This window comes from Panthera leo, chromosome A3 (genome assembly GCF_018350215.1).
Source record: "Panthera leo isolate Ple1 chromosome A3, P.leo_Ple1_pat1.1, whole genome shotgun sequence".
Taxonomy (NCBI): Eukaryota; Metazoa; Chordata; class Mammalia; order Carnivora; family Felidae; genus Panthera; species Panthera leo.
In genome coordinates this window covers 4852310-4868033 of record NC_056681.1, presented here as the reverse complement: position 1 = coordinate 4868033, position 15724 = coordinate 4852310, and the positions used below count along the sequence as shown (strand labels likewise).

Below are 15724 nucleotides of genomic sequence, written 5' to 3'. Positions count from 1 at the left end.
GGCGGGCTTTGCCGAATGGTAGGTATCCATGCAGGCTTACTGGGCAGGGACCTCACAGATACCTCCCCGGGGAACTTCTGGCTCTGGAATCTTCCTGTCTCCTGCCTGGCAGCAGAAGACTGACCTCTCAAGGAAAAAAAAACAAAAACAAAAACTGTGAAACCCAACAGTTTAATGTGTAGACTTTTATTTGCTACCTCTGCTTTTAGCATGACATCTTGCCCTGGAGAGTCTCTAAGTCCAGACATCCCCTGATAACACTTCAGGTTTCATACAGGGGTTAGGAAGAGAATCTGGGGCTAGACCTCCTTTGTAGACTTTGAAATAGTCCTGTTTTCAGCCCCAGGGCTCTTTTGCTTCTGAGGTTCCTTGGGCCACCACTTGCTAAGACTTTGGGGGCACGAGTGGACTTGCTTCTGACCCCTCCCCCTCAACTGGCCTGGCAGCCCACCTTTTCTCTGCTCTCTGTCACCTGCTGTCAATATGTTGCCCATCAGACCTCCAGACTCCAGAAGGTTGCTGCCATCTCTCGTTGACTGTGTTCTCTTCTCCTTTTCCATGTGTCCATGTGATCTTGTGCCTTTTTGTTCTCTTTCTGTAATTTATTGGGATTTCAGAAGGAGGTAGATGTGAAGGTATGTGTTCTGCCTGGCCCATGTTGGGTGCTCAGTACGTACATGCAGTTCTTAATAAACTGACGGTTGATTTTTTTTTATGTTTATTTTTGAGACAGAAAGAGAGAGAGCAGGGGAGGGGCAGAGAGAGAGAGAGAGAGAGAGAATCCTCTGACAGTGCAGAGCCTGATGTGGGGTTCGAACTCACGAATCTGTGAGATCATGACCTGAGCCAAAGTTGGGCACTTAACAGACTGAGCCACCCAGGTGCTCCCTGACAGTTGATTTTAACAGAAGTAATGACCACCTAAGGTTTTTTTATTAATTATTATTCTCCTGGGGGATTAAAAAAATACCAAGTGTAGGAGTGAGAGTAGGGGGTTATTAATAACCCTTAGGAAGTAAATACAACATCACTTGAAGAAGACCCATCCTCACTGAGGTTTTTGTTGAAAGCCATTCCTCTTAGAATGTGTCCCTGCTTCCTCTTGAAGCTCTCACCAGGAATGGTCTTTCCACACGTCTCAGCTCATTCTCCTGGCGAGGGAACTGAACCAGGGGCTCCACAGCTAAGGGTGGAGAGTCTTAGGTGCCTGCATGATGCTGAGCATCTGTGACATCTCTGTGACTATGTGTGAGACCTGAGGGGGGCTCCCAGGGGACCCCATCCCATGTCAGGCTGTGTGGCCCCCCCTATTCTGGGATAGCAGTTGGCCCCACCTGGGTAGGAAAAAACAGATTTCCTCAAATTTGCAGTTCTGGGCTCTTATTTACTTATTTATATTATTTATTTTTAAAATTTTTTTAATGTTTTTATTTTAGAGAGAGAGAGCAGAGGAGAGGGGCAGAAGGAAAGGGGGAGAGAATCTCACGCAGGCTCTGTGCTCAGCTTGAAGGCCGACATGGGGCTCAATCCCACGACCCTGGGATCATGACCTGAGCCAAAATCAAGAGTCAGATGCTCAACCGAATGAGCCTCCCATGTGCCTTCTCTGCCCATCTTATTAAAAAAATATAGCAACATGAAAATTCGGAACCAGATTTAGGGGATGTGGTTCGTCGGTTTGGAGCCTCCAATCAGCACCCAGAGCGTTGATTCATTCAACCAGTGTTTACTGAGCTCCTACTATGTGCCCACGCACCTTCCCCACCCTGGGCACGTGGTGGGGGGCCAGACAGACAAGGGCCTGCTATTCTAAACAAGAGAGGCCGACAAGAACTAAGGAAACAAAGCAAAGGCTCCTTACAGTGAAGGGTAAGGCGGTAGGACATTCCAGGCAGCGGGAGGGGTGAGAAGACCCTGACAGGTGGGGGCCCAGGTCGGCCCTGGGCCCTCACGTCCACCCAGCGGGGTGTGTGGGAGGAGGAAACCGGTCACTTAGGACCATCCGGCACGGATTACAGGTCTCCAGCTGCTGCCAGGCTCCCCCCGCAGTGAAGCAGAACCTGCTCCCCGGCCGCCGATGGCCGGGAGGCGGCCTGGGCCGCGGCCCCGATGCGGCCCTGATGCGCTTCTCTGCCTCCTCTGCGTCAGGAGCCGCCACCCCCGCCCTGCCCCCTGCAGCCTCCCTCTCGCCTGAGTCACCCAGGCCCCCCGAGACCGGCCGAGTGCGGGCGGCAGAGCCCGCATCACTGTGAGCTGTTCTTTCCCAGGCCGGTAGCACCGCTGGGAGATTAAACACATTCGCTTAGAGAAGGCAAAGAAATAGCTTCTTCTGATAACCAGCATCTGGTAGTTAATGGGCCTCTGAGAGCTGTATACAATTTAAACTTTTTATTAAAAAAAAAAAAAAAAGCTCATTTACTCTCCTGGGAGCTTGCACTATGAAATTATAAACTGCATGGGTTTTTTTTTTTCCCCTTTTAAACGTGACTGAACATAGAATGGAGAACATTAATTTTGTGTTGTTTTGTTTTGAGCTAGAACTATAGGTTTTACTTTCCCCTCCGTTGATTAAAGCCATCCTGGGTTCTATGTGGAGGGTATTATAAGGAGCCAAGGAAGGAGCCAGAAGGCTGGAGTCTGTGGGCTCCTCCCCAGCCCCCTCGGGCCGCCCGGATGACCCCTCCTTATTTCAGCCCAGAGTCTGGGAAGCACGGCCTCTTGCCCAGGAGAAAAGGCCTGTGGTCTTTCTCTCCGGCCATGATATTTTCTACCAGCATCAGCCGCTCCAGAACCAAGCGGCCCTGGGAGAGAGGGCATCTCAGTCCAGTCCAGAGAGCCTCCCGTTAGAAGTGGCTCATGCTGTGCCCCACAGAGCAGCTCTGACTTGCTTTCCCCAAATACAGTCAAGGAATCCCACCCCTGTGAGGGACTGGAACCCCGGAAGGACACCCCAAGACAGAGACTTAGCCCTCGGGTTCTGGGGAGCAGCTGGGCAAGGCCCCTTCTCCGGCCTGTGCCTTCAGCATCCCCCCCGAGCAAGATACAGTCACCCACCCCTCACCTAGCCTGTTGCCCGCCCCCCCCCACCCCCCCACCATGAGGGACGCTATGCCTGGAGTGTGTCTGTGGCCTCTTCGCAGGTCTTGGTGTGGGGATTAAGCAGGACCGTCAACGTTTGTTTACTCGGCTGTATTTACTGAGGTCGCTAGCACGTGGCAGGCACTGCCGAAGCTGCTGGAAAAGACGGCAGAGACCCTCCCCATTCCCACGGAGCTCACAGCTGCGGTAGAGGAGGCAGAGAATAAACATGAATGCAAGAGGTCATTTCTGACGGTGATCCGTACGCATTATAAGGAAGAGATGGCATGATGGAACGGAGGCCGCTGTTCGGGGTTACTGATGGTTGGCCTCCCTAAGCAGGAGACTAGAAAAAGCCAAGCTTCTGAGGATGGAGGTGGGGGTGGGGGGCAGGGAGGGAAAGAGAAACGGCAATGACACATGCAAAGGCCCGGAGGTAGGGCACGGTTTATTGTGATCGAGAGACAGAAGGAAGGCCCGTGCAGCCAGGATGTGGGCATGCACAGCCAGACCTTGCGGACATCAGTGGCCGAGGAACTGGGACTTTATTCTGAGCGCGCTGGAAGCTCCTGGAGAGTTTTTAACAGGGCAGGGCGGTAGCCTGAACCAAAGTAGCATGACAGAGAGCCAGAGTTCACCTCCACTGCTTTTATTCTCTTTCACACATTCTCTGGGAGACACTCACTTCGCTTCCTTTCTTTAGAACCATAATCCCCTTGGTTGACTTTAATAACCAGCAGGAACATTTTTCAGGCTGTTTAATTTTATTAAAAGATTCAAATTTGATGATAAATGGTGTCATGGTTGCCTCAAGCCTCGGATACAAGACTTGCTCAGCCATGGACACATTATCGCCACCCACCCCCCTCCCCACGGGGAACCGCAGCCCCCCACCCCGAGCAGTCTGAGACCGTAAATAATCTTAATTACTTTTTGTACTTCGGTAAATACACCAGGAACTCTTCTAGTTTTGCGAGACCTACAGAGAATATTAACTTGGTGGGGTTCTTTTCTTTTGTATTTTTGTTGTTGCTGTTGTTGTTGTTGAAGAAGAATGGGTAGATAAGTCAGAGCAATTTCAGCGGGCTAATGGAACCCCACACAATCTCACGGAAGACAGGGGCTTGCTCTGAAAGCATCATTAGCCTCACAGACAATTGTTGTTCAAGATCTGTGATAAGAGCCAGAGATAGGAATCGGGGGGAGGAAGGAGGGGGCGTATCACAGGCACAGAGTCCGGAAACCCTTGAGCCCACCAGGATGCTAGTTAATTTCGCAGTAGACAGACGAGGCCCTGGGAACACAGGCAGGGGCCTTGTGTCCTCCCCCCACCTTGATGACAGCCCCCCCCCCAGGCAGAGGAGGACATCACTCGGCGAGCAAGCTGCCTCCTTCTCCAGAAGTTGCCACGTAGCCCGGTGACCCTGACCTCTCCCTGGGATGGTCCCCAAAACACACTCGGAGGTTCCTCTCCCTCCTTGTCAGTTAAGCACAGGGAGCCTTGAGAACAGAGGACGCCTGTGCGGGGCTAATTACAGAGCAGGCCGGTGTTACCGCGATCATTAGTATTAATTACTCTCAAAGGCTGGAAACCGGGTTCCTCCAAAGACCTGCCCCCAGCAGCCAGCCTGGTGCGGGCGCGGGAGGCGCTCCTCTGGGCCCCGGGGAGCGCTGGCCCCGGAGGGCTGCGCAGTGCGGCCGGCTCGAGGCCCCGGCTGGCAGACCCAGGGGCAAGTGCAGGCAAGCGCCAGCAGTCAGAGCCGAGGCGCCCCCAAGGAGACCGGCCCTCCTCCAGAAAGCTGCGACGTACCCGAAAGCCCGAAGCAGCATCTTGAATTCACGGCTGCGGTTTGAGTTTGTCTCGCTAAATTCGGATTAATCGTCTTTAGCCCACAAGCCGCGGGCCCCGCCGAGCAGCCCCGGCCCCGTGCGGAATGTCGCTCCCGGTCCCCCAAAAGGCCGAGGACGGGACAAGGGGTGCTGTCCTCCACCCGCCCGGGAAACCCCGGAGCGAGCGCTCAGAAACGCGGGGCGCTTGCCGCGGCGGCGCCCAGGTTCGTGGTCAGCGCTCGCGTCGAATTGCCCGCCGTGGTGTCCTCGGCTTTGCAGGTGCGCCTGGATTCGGGTGCTCACCCCCCCCCCCCCCCCGCCTCGCCCCGGGGGGCAGCGGGGCCGCGTCGCTCTCCACGGCGGAGACACAGCCGAGCGGGGGACGGGCACCTCCTCACCGATGGATGGAGGGGTCTGCGCCCCGAGGGAGTCCGCCGGGGCGGCGAGGGGCCAGAGGAGCGGCCTGCAGGTCACACGTTAATTTCATAGCCACTCGAGGAGGGCCAGCCCTAGAGCAAGGGGCAGGGCGGGGAGAGGGGCCGCTCGGGGACATGGCCCCGCGCCCCTGAGGTCGGGCTTCCGCAGCAGGGGCCCGGACACCCCGTCGCAGAGCACCAGGGGCGCCTGGTAGGACGTGGGGCGCTTCTCCGGGGAGTCGGGACTCGACCCGTCCGTGGGCCTTTGTCCAATGAAGAGCAGGCTTTGCCCGAGGGGGTCTAGCTCCATCTTGAAAAGCTCGTACTCCACGTGGGGGAGCCTGATGCCCAGCGGCAGGCACCCGTTGGTGGCTGTGACGTCGCGCTCGGTCCCCAAGGACCAGGCCCCCGGGCCCCCGCAGCTGCTCGGCTCCGAGAAGTTGAGCATGGCCGTGGTGACCTGGTCCATGGGAGTCACCCGGGCCCGCGTGACCTGAAACACCAGCTCGGTGCCCCCGAGGACCTTGTTGGACGGCGTGCCCCTGGTGTAACGGCCGGCTGCGTAGACGGTGAAGGTGGGCTGACGGCAGGCGGGGTCCGAGAAATGGTGGTAATACCCTTCCCAGGAGCGGTTGTGCCCGTGGAAGGTGAAGAGCCTGGTGAGGAACAGCACGGCGGGGCGCACCTCGCACCCGGGGCTGACCCAGCGGCCGCCCAGGCGCAGGGGCAGGGCCACCTGGGGGGGCAGCACGGGCGGGTGGTGCTCGTTGGAGCCGGCGATGAGGCTGCACGCGGGGCAGGGGCGAGCGTGGTGCTGGCAGAAGGCAAGGAGAACGGTGAGTGTCCGACGTGGACGGGGCGTCGGGGCGCACCCTGCACCGGGGCATCGCGGGCCCCGCCCGTCACTCCCTGCCTCCCGTGCCAACGGCCACTTTGCCCTCCTGGGACCTCCGTAAGCTCCGCCCCCTCCTGGGCCTCCGCACCTGCTGCCCCTCCCCCCCCCCCCCCCCCCCCCCCGCGGTGTTGGCCTGGCTGGCTGCTCCTTGTCCCCCCGAGTCTCTCGGCTCCGGGAGGCCTTAGCGACACTTTTCCAGATGGCACACCTCTTCTCTCCACCCCTCCCCCTCCCTTCGCTGGAGGGTAGGTCCCGAGAGCCCGGAGGCCCGCGGCTACTCTGTTCCCAGCTCCCTGCACAGGGCCGGGCTCACAGCAGCCACATAACGCGTGGGTGAATGAGCCAGAAAGAGTGGAGGTGCCTTACGCCCTGGGATTTGGAGGTTTCCTGTCCCACACCCCGCCTGCTTGGTCCTGAGATTCGGCCATTGGAGTTTGTGGCCTTTCTCCTGGCTCACTGTTAACCCCCTCCCTCCCCCCATCACTTTTAGGAGCTTCCTAAGTGCCAGGCGTTGTGCAGGGCCCAGCTCGGGCAACCGCCACGTGTTCTGGCCGAAGCTGCTGGAGCTCCGGGAGCCCACGGCCCAGCCCGGACGTGGCGGAGACGGGCTGGACCGTGCCGTCTGGAGCCTCTTCCCCGTCCCTTCCAGACTGAAAACTTCACCCTCCTCGGAGCCGCACCCTCTCCACCTCGGGGTGGAGAAGAGGCGCTCTTTTTGCTTCAAAAACGTCCCCCGGGAAGGTGGGCATCGTTCTCTCCCTCCCTTAGAAAGCACATGTGGCGACAGGGAGTCAGGGCCACGAAAATACTCCTGCCCGTTGCTCAGAGTCTCACCGAGGAGACCGTGGAACAGAGACGGTCCCTGCTTTACAGAGTCCCCGAGCTGGGCTTGCAGTAAAACCCGTCAACAGGAAACGGATGCCAAATCCACGTGTGGGGAAGGACTCAGGCTGCATTTTGGAGGAAAGAGGCTCAGTTGAGGCCAAAAAGGAACCAGATATAGACATCCTGGTGTGGGGTTTTTTGTGCATTTGTTTTCATTTTGTTTTGTTTTGTTTTGGAAGGGAGCTGTTGCCCAGAATTTGATCCAGAGCATCATTCTCAAAGGTAAATGTCCTGGGAGCGACCGCTTGTCAAAGCAAGGCTTGACACTGGGGACTGGCAGACATCCCAGGAGGGAACCTCAGGCCAGGGGCACGGGCAGGACAGGCCAGGGAAAAGAGGGGGCACTTTGAGAGCCCAGCTGGGAAGTCAGCTCCATTTTTTTTCTTTTTTCTCTTGCAAACACACACACAATTTGCACAGATTGCTGCTGGGTGAGTTTTATGCCACACAAGCGGCATTCGGGAGTTCTCGTTTAGAAAGAAAATATTGGATGATTAAGAACAGGGGTTTTTGTGTTTGTTTTTAGTTTTTTGCTTTTTTCGTTTTCAGATCTGCCACATGAGCAGCTTTTATTTTATTTTATTTTATTTTATTTATTTATTTTTTTTTTTTTTAATTTTTTAACGTTTATTTATTTTTGAGACAGAGAGAGATAGAGCATGAACAGGGGAGGGGCAGAGAGAGAGGGAGACACAGAATCGGAAGCAGGCTCCAGGCTCTGAGCCATCAGCCCAGAGCCCGATGCGGGGCTCGAACTCACGGACTCACAGACCGTGAGATCGTGACCTGAGCTGAAGTCGGACGCTCAACCGACTGAGCCACCCAGGCGCCCCTATTTTATTTTATTTAAAAAAAATTTTTTTTTAACGTTTATTTTATTTTTGAGACAGAGAGAGACAGAGCATGAACGGGGGAGGGGCAGAGAGAGAGGGAGACACAGAATCGGAAGCAGGCTCCAGGCTCCGAGCCATCAGCCCAGAGCCTGACGCGGGGCTCGAACTCACGGACCGCGAGATCGTGACCTGGCTGAAGTCGGACGCTTAACCGACTGAGCCACCCAGGCGCCCCTAGCAGCTTTTATTATTTGTGTCTGTGAGGGACCTCAACTTGCCTCGATTTCCATAATATGGAAACCTGCATTATTTTTGGCTTGGGGGATGTTGACGTGAGGGCAGAGGACGGGAAGGCACTTTGAAATGCCAGCGAATGGCTGCAGAAATGTGACGGACAGAAATGAGCAAGCTGGGTATTTAGCTGCCGGGCCGGTTAATTGGAACGCTGGCTGATAAGGGTCGAATTTAGGCGTTTTAACCCACATTCGGACTGTTGTCACACTGATGGGGATTGACAGGGCAGGATGCATTACATCAAAATAACACCAGGGCTGTTCTCCCCCGCTCTTCCCCCGCTCCCTTCAAATCTTCTGCAGACAGGACACTGGGGATGCTGTTTGGTAATTTGGGGCAACTGGTGTTCTGCATAACAAATCGAGAGGTAGTGAGCCTTTCAGGTGGGAGAGGAGAGAGGAGAGAGAACAGGCATTTCCTCCTCTGCTGCGCTTGAAGGGGAAGAGAAATGAAAAACCTTTGTGGCGTCATCCTGCAGAGGTCTGGAGTGGCACGTGTTAATACACAAGGCCCCAGCCAGCAGAATTCACGCTTGTGCGGAAGCCAAACTCTTACTGGTTCAAACCTGTTACATAAAGTTATCTCTCAAACAGCACATAACAGTTTCTAATTAACCCCCAGAGGTGACAGCAGGCTTAGATGATTTTGGTCGAGTGTTGGCTGATTGATTAGGATTCTACATCCAGGCAATGAATTTGGGGATCAAATTGGTTTTAAATTAACTTCTAAAAATGTTATGTTTACCATCTGGTTTGGGTCCTGGGCAAAGCTTGGGCCCCAGAGAGCATAAGGTAACGACTAATTCGTTCCTTGGGGGTTTATCTGCAGCATTTTCTTCTCTGAAATGATCTTTTTTTTTTTTTTTTTCCCAGGGAGGGGGCAGTTGGTGAGCGGATATCTAATTTAATGTCTGTGCATCTGGCACTGCTTGCCTGTGCCCACATTCCTGATCTGTTTCTCAGTCACCGTTCAGGTTGTATTGGCCACGCTGGCTGGTCAGGCAGCAGGACGGCAGGAGTCTGCGGCCCCAGAGTCCTGCCTGGGGAGACCTGAAAATTGTCATCTTCTGTGCCCCGGGGGTCCGTCCTCTCTGTATTCAGAGCCGTTTGCCCTCCTAATGAGGTAGTGGGCACCAGTAATCACCCCACTGCCAGAGCCTTCTCCTCTCCAAGTAGGATTAACGTCAGACCAGCCTAGAACATTGGCTGCCAAAAAGGGAATAATTTTGAGATCACGAAAAGAACTCGGGCTGATTTTCTGATTATGAGAACTTCTCACGCTTCTCTGCTGTCCGGATCCTGGCTTGGGAGGAGGTGGTGGGAGAGGAGAGGAGGGCAGCTGGGCTCATCCCTAGTGCCCTCCTTTGGGGTACTTTGGCAAGCAGCTGCTCCCAGAGATGAGACACTGCCCATCTGCTTTCGTTCCGTGAGTGTTGAGTACACAGTAGGCACTCAATACATGCTGAATGATGCGAGCATTGCCTAAGAGCTCAGAGAGCACTTGGTGGCGGACCTCCTGAACTCATCCATCCAATCTATTTGTTCCCAGTTTGGGTTTTTTTTTTAAATGCTTATTTATTTATTTTGAGAGACAGAGAGTGGGTATGTAGGAGTGGGGAGAGGCAGAGGGAGAGGGGGAGACAGAGAGAATCTCAAGCAGGTTCCGAGCTGTCAGCGCAGAACCTGACACGGGGCTCGATCTCATGAAGGGTGAGATCATGGCCTGAGCCAAAATCAAGAGTCGGTCGCTTAATTGACTGAGCCACCCAGGCGGCCCTGTTCTCACTTTTGAAAGATATTCCTTGGGGACCTTGTACTGACATTCTCACCATGGCATCCTACCTTGACTTCGCTTTCAATAAACCCTAATAAAAGTGAACTTTTCTGTAATTGTGAGTGTAGGCAGCAAACCCCTGTACCCCGGGACCTCTGACTTTGTTGCCGGCCTCCTGGTAACCGTGTTGCAGATCCTGGGAACATCGTTTACACCCAATTAGGGAGAATAAAGAATTCGTGTTCTTAGTATTCCCGTGTTACAAATTAATGCTTTAAGGCTTGGGCAACTATTTTAGTAGAATCGGTTTCTGTTTAAATTCTTTTGTATTTTATTTTATGCTTCTACAAACACTTTTCTGAGGAGGGGTCCTTAGGCCTCACCAGCCCCACTGGAGAAGTCACGAGCCTCCCCGCGCCTTGCTGGCCAGGCTCTGCGTTCCCTGCCGAGAGTCCATTCTGCAAATGAAACTCAGATTCTTTCTGCCCGTGTGCTCAGCAGGCAAGAAAGGGCGACCGGGATCTGCCCCAAATGGGGGCGGTTTGTTTGTGGCCGCTTCATTTAAAAATGTACGTTAAGCACCTCGAGTGAAATTCACGCTGGAGTTGGGGCGGGGGAGGCGGGTCTCACAGGGCAGGTCCCTTGGTACTGCCATCTCCTGCCCAGAGTGGGGGGGTGGGGGGGTGTCCACGGGCCATCTGGGAGCAGAACCCCAGGCAGAACCCCAGGCCCCACCCCGGACCCACAGAACCTGACGTTCTGCATTCAGACCTGAGGTTCTGCATTCTCAGAAGGTGCCCAGACGATGCCGTCTCAAGTCGGCGTCGTGAGAACAGTCAGCCTCAGAACGGCTGCTGCCCCTGACTTGAGTATGAACATCTCTGGCTCTAGGCCAACAGGGAGGTCCACGCCGAGCTTTAGAGCGCTGCCCTCCACAGGCTGTGCGGCTGTCCAGCAGAGCCCTGGAGAAGGGCTGACCTCTCCCTGGTTCCTTCACTAGCATTTAGTGGCCCCGACGGTTCGCCAGACCCTGGGCCACGTGTGGCGACACTGGAGAGTGGGACCCCACCCTTGCGGAACGTCTACTTCTAGAGGAGAAGGAGGCGGGTAACAAGTAAACCATGTAGCCCAGGGCAAGCTGAGCGCTGGAAAGTGTGCAGAGTGGGGATTGGAGGGCACATCTGATCTGAGAACTGAGAGAGGCCTGCCCAAGCCCACATGGCCAGCAGGGCAGAAGGGGACCCTCTGGGACCCGCAAGAAAGATGTCAGGAGGGTCCGACACAGACAGGCTGAAGAGCGGATCTTTTGGAAGAAGCCAGCCCCGTAAAGACCCGAGTAAAGGTGTCTCAGGCAGAGGGAGCAGCATGTGCAGATGTCCTGAGGCACGCAGGCCAGAGTGGGGGTGCGGAGAGGGTCCTAGGCAGGGAGCGGACCATAGAGGCCCTGCTGGGTTGGGGCTCAGTGCCCGCCCTTCCAGGGCCCCGGACTCACCAGGGCGCTCTGAAGCGGGCGCTGGTAGCCCGTGGGCCGGTAGTGCCTCCTTTCCACTGGGTCGGTGTGGACGTCCCCCAGGTATAGCTCGTCCACCAGCCGGGGCCCGGCCCGGGGCTGCAGCTGCACGCGGCGCTGCGTGCGGACCAGGCTGAGCTCGTGCATGGTGAAGCCCAGCGCCTCCGTGCAGTCCCGCTTGGCCCGGGCGCTCAGCAGCTCGTACAGCGCCCCGGGCAGCCAGGCCCGGGCCGGGGGCAGCCGCTGGGCACAGTCCTGGCCCGCCCAGGTCTGGTTGAGGCTCCTCGTGACGTCGAGCAGCGCACGGCGGCTGTGGAAGACGATGCCCACCTTGTGTAGGTGGTAGTCGGCCTCGGTGGCACCCCGGGTGACCCAGGAGGCCCGGCGCAGGCGGACCTTGCCCTTGATGAGCAAGGAGTGGGCGGGCTCCCGGCAGAAGGGGTCCCTGTAGTAGAACTGGTAGCCTCGGAAGAGACGGTTGGGGTAGAAGGTGTAGGAGCGGGTGAGGAACTCGGGCCCCGGGCGCACCTCGCAGCTGTCGGACAGAGACGGGGTCGGACAGAGCCGTGAGAACCAGCGCGTTGAGCCGAGCGCCTCCCTCTGGGCTGGGCTCCTGCAGCCTCAGTTTCCCTGCGTGGTCTCAGCCCCACCCTGCAGCCCAGCGGCCCCGCCACGTCGTGCCCTGCGGCCTCCTTCAGCGGACACCCTCCCTTGCGGCACGGGTCCCGGTGGGTCCTGTGGATCCCTACTGGCCCAAGAAGTGTGCCGGCCTTGCAGCCAGAGGGCCCGGGCTCCAATCTCGTTTCCGTCCCTCAGTGGCTGCGGGCAATGCCCCGCTGCTTCCTCTGTGATGTGGAGGCATCAGACTCACCGTCAGGGCCTCCGGGAAGCCTGAAGCACGGTGACAGTGCCTGGGGGGTGCTTGGGAAACAGAGGTTCCCTTGCAGCATTTGGGGAGCCCTGTGCTGTGAGCTGCAGGAGGCCGTGGCCTGTCCGTCCTTCCCCCACTGGGTCCCCGGCACCTGGCCCGGAGCCTGGCACCCCACGGCCCCTCCCTGGGGCCTCACTCAGTGAATCGTGACCGATGGGCACTTACATTCGGTCTCCCCTTCGCTAGGTTGAGTCCCCTGACCGAGTGTAATCCGTGTCTGTGGCACGTTTGTCGGTCTAAACCAGGGGTCACCGAACTTTTTCTGGGAAGGGTCAGATAATAAATATTTGTGGGTTTTGTGTGTGTGTGTGTGTGTGTGTGTGTGTGTGTGTGTGTGTGTGTGTGGGCCAGGCGGTCTCTAGAGCGAAAGCAGCCAGAGACCATAAGGAAACGGGGTCGGGGAGGAGGCATGATCGTGTGCCAGTAAAACTTTGTTCACCAAGAACAGGGGGTGGCCGTCCCCCGCGGCTCTTCTGCTGGTGGTGAAAACTAGCACGGGGTGGCCTTGAGCACAGAGGGCACCCAAATGGCTCCTAGACCCACCGCCGCACCCTGGATTCGCGGTTCAGACTTTGCCGCGGAGGGTTCAGATGGGGCGGACGTTGGATGAGTTCCGGGGGGAACGAAAGAGCAGGCACGTACCCCCTTCGCATGGCTCACACCATCTATACTCTTATTTTTGCAAGAGTTTTCAGACCAAGGCTGATGGCGCAAAGGAAACATGTTCTTACCCAGCACGCAAACAGTTCCCTTTTCCTTTCTTTCAGTCTTTCTGATTACGTGAAGGAGAAAGTCCCTGTTGGAGCTAACGTGTCTTTAACGCCAACCTCCCTTTTCTCCCAGAGAGAACAGACTCTGAGGCAGGCGACGAATCCAGTGAGAATTTAATTATGTTGTCTTGTTTTCATTGACTTTCTTTTTACAGTTGCCTCCTATTTATGGCAGGTGGCTGTGCTCTCCCTATCCACAGTGAGATTACGCTTCCGTTAAAAATAATTATAGTGCGTGGTAAATGTGTGCAGTTTACTGTATACCAATTATACCTCAATAAAGCTGTAAAAAGAAATGAATATATTTAGGTAAACAAAAGCAAGCTGGTTTAAAGAAAAATGGTAAGGAGATGCCAGTACAGGAGGTAGTTAAAAACAGAGAGGGGTGACTCATCCACCTGAGCGTGGGCCACAGCCCTGTCCTCACCTGCATCCCAGACGGGGCCGGAGGTGGGAGATTTGCCTAATGGGGTGCAGCAGGCCACAGCGGATACCTCAGTGGTTCCCGGACTCTGGATTGTTCCCTGCACTGCCCCCAGGAAGCAGCAAAGCCTGTCTAGAGGGCACGAAGAGGAACTTTCTAGGAAGAAAGTTCTAGAACTTTCTGGAAGAAAGTTCTAGAACTTTCTAGAAGAACTGTCCTGGAATGCCGTTGTCTCAGGGCAGAAGCAGCCTGCAACCAGTTCTGATGTTCCCCACACCCCAGTTCTATCTCAGAGTGACCCGGGCCGGTGGCGCCTGGACCTCACCTGGGTCTTGGAGTCGGGGCCGGGGCCGAGCCTGGGAGTGCATCCAAAGTGGCTTTACGGAGCTCATGTCCCCTCCCTCCGCCCAGAGTGCTAACAGATGTTTGGCCGTCGGGTTTCTCCCTGACCCCACGAGGTGCATGGGGGACATGGAGTGTCCAGTCCCTGACCCCGGAGCAGGACTGGCCCAAAAAGGGATGGCGGGGGAGGCAGGGATGTATTAGGTGGGGAGGAGGCCACTGCCTTCTCCCTCACCCAGGAGGGAGGACTGCAGGGTTCACGCCCCACTGATGAGGGCGGGGCACAAAGCCGGTTGCCCCAGAGCAGCAGACAGGGCCTCTGAAACGCCAGGCGACACGGTCAAGGTAGAGAATTCAACAGACCCGCGGGACGCCTGGGCCCTCTCTCGCCTGCTGCTTCCTGCCTCAGGACTCTCAGCTGAATCTTACCACCTCTGAGAAGCCTTCCCTGACCACTCTCAAGAGAGCCCTCCCAGATCCCTGGCTATCACATCCTTGGTCTCGTCTCCTTCGTTACGGAGCTTAGTGCCGTCTCAAGTTTACGTCCCTGATTTCTGTGTTAGCCGCGTTCAGGCTTGTTCCCGCCGTGGCTCCCCCAGACCTCGCGCGTAGGTGGCACTCAGTGAGGACTGCCTACCAGGCGCTCACGTGGGTTTCATTCACGCTGGGACGGGATGCCCAGCACGGCCCTGCCTACCAGGTTTGCTCTGTGGAGGGGGGCGGGCAAAGCCACGCGTTTGACAGCTGGTGAGCCTCTCGGACCACTGGACGAGCCGCGCCGCGTGGATGCTGAGGCTCAGGGAGGGTGAGGTCTCCCTGCCGGGGGCCTGCGATCAGGGAAAAATCTCAGGGTCTTACCCAGTGGAGACCCAGGGCCCATCGAGGCGTGGGGGCAGCAGTGCCGTGACGGGTGCTCTGTTGGGCAGGGGCCGTTGGCAGCGAGGCTCCCAGTGTAGGTGGCTGTCCCCTCCCGTCCCAGTCGCCTCTGCCGTGTGGGCTGCAAAGCAGACGGACATGCGTTAGTGGTCCCGACTCCCTGCAGAGACTCTGCCCGCCCTGCCCGCCTCCCCGACCCATCCTGGGCCACAGCAGAGAGCCAGGCACAGTCTGGCTTTGGCCTCTCCCCAGGGTGCCCAGCTCCCCCTCAGCCGCACCCAAATCAGGGTGCCTAGAATCGGCCTCTGGACCCATCGTCTCCTGCATCTCAGACGTGACCGCCACGGAGTACTAGCCTCCTGGAGGGGGATTACCCCAGGTCCCAGCGCTGGAAAGTCTCTGAGAGTTGCTGCGACACAGCAGACTCCCAGGAGCCCAGATCTTCCAAAGACGGGTGCCGCCCGGTCCACCGAAGAGCCCAGGTTCTCCTTGACCTCTGCCCCACGGAGCAGGCCAGAACGGCCACCTGCCTGTCGAGGCCACTTGCACAACGGGCCCTCCTTGGTTGGTGGGGCCCGTGTGTCGTCCGTCTGGGCGTCACGGGCCCCCCCGCCGGCACCTGGCACATAGCGGGCGTGTGCAGGCCTGTGGCGGGTGCCCGGGCTGATGCGTCCGGCTGACGGCGGGGCCGGGGAAGAATCGGAGGCCTAGGCAGGACGGCCGTGAGCCGCGGGGGCCTCAGATCCTCCCGAGGGACCCCCACATGTGCTCATCTTATGGAGACAAGCCAGGCTTGGCCACGGGGCTGTTCAAAATCCCTCCTGCTTGCTGTCCTGAGGCGAGCGCCCCGGGGCCTTCGGCTGCTGA

At 57.0% G+C, this 15724-nt stretch overlaps 1 protein-coding gene across 1 annotated transcript; it reads right to left on the bottom strand.

The window, feature by feature from the left end:
- Positions 1-5391: 5391 nt before the first annotated feature.
- APCDD1L (APC down-regulated 1 like) lies at positions 5392-14997 on the bottom strand. Its single transcript, XM_042930098.1, has 3 exons — positions 14840-14997; positions 11497-12049; positions 5392-6138 (listed from the first exon to the last, which is right to left on the bottom strand). The coding sequence occupies exons 1-3, from the start codon at positions 14995-14997 to the stop codon at positions 5392-5394; spliced, it is 1458 nt and encodes a 485-aa protein (XP_042786032.1).
- Between the last annotated feature and the right edge of the window lie 727 nt (positions 14998-15724).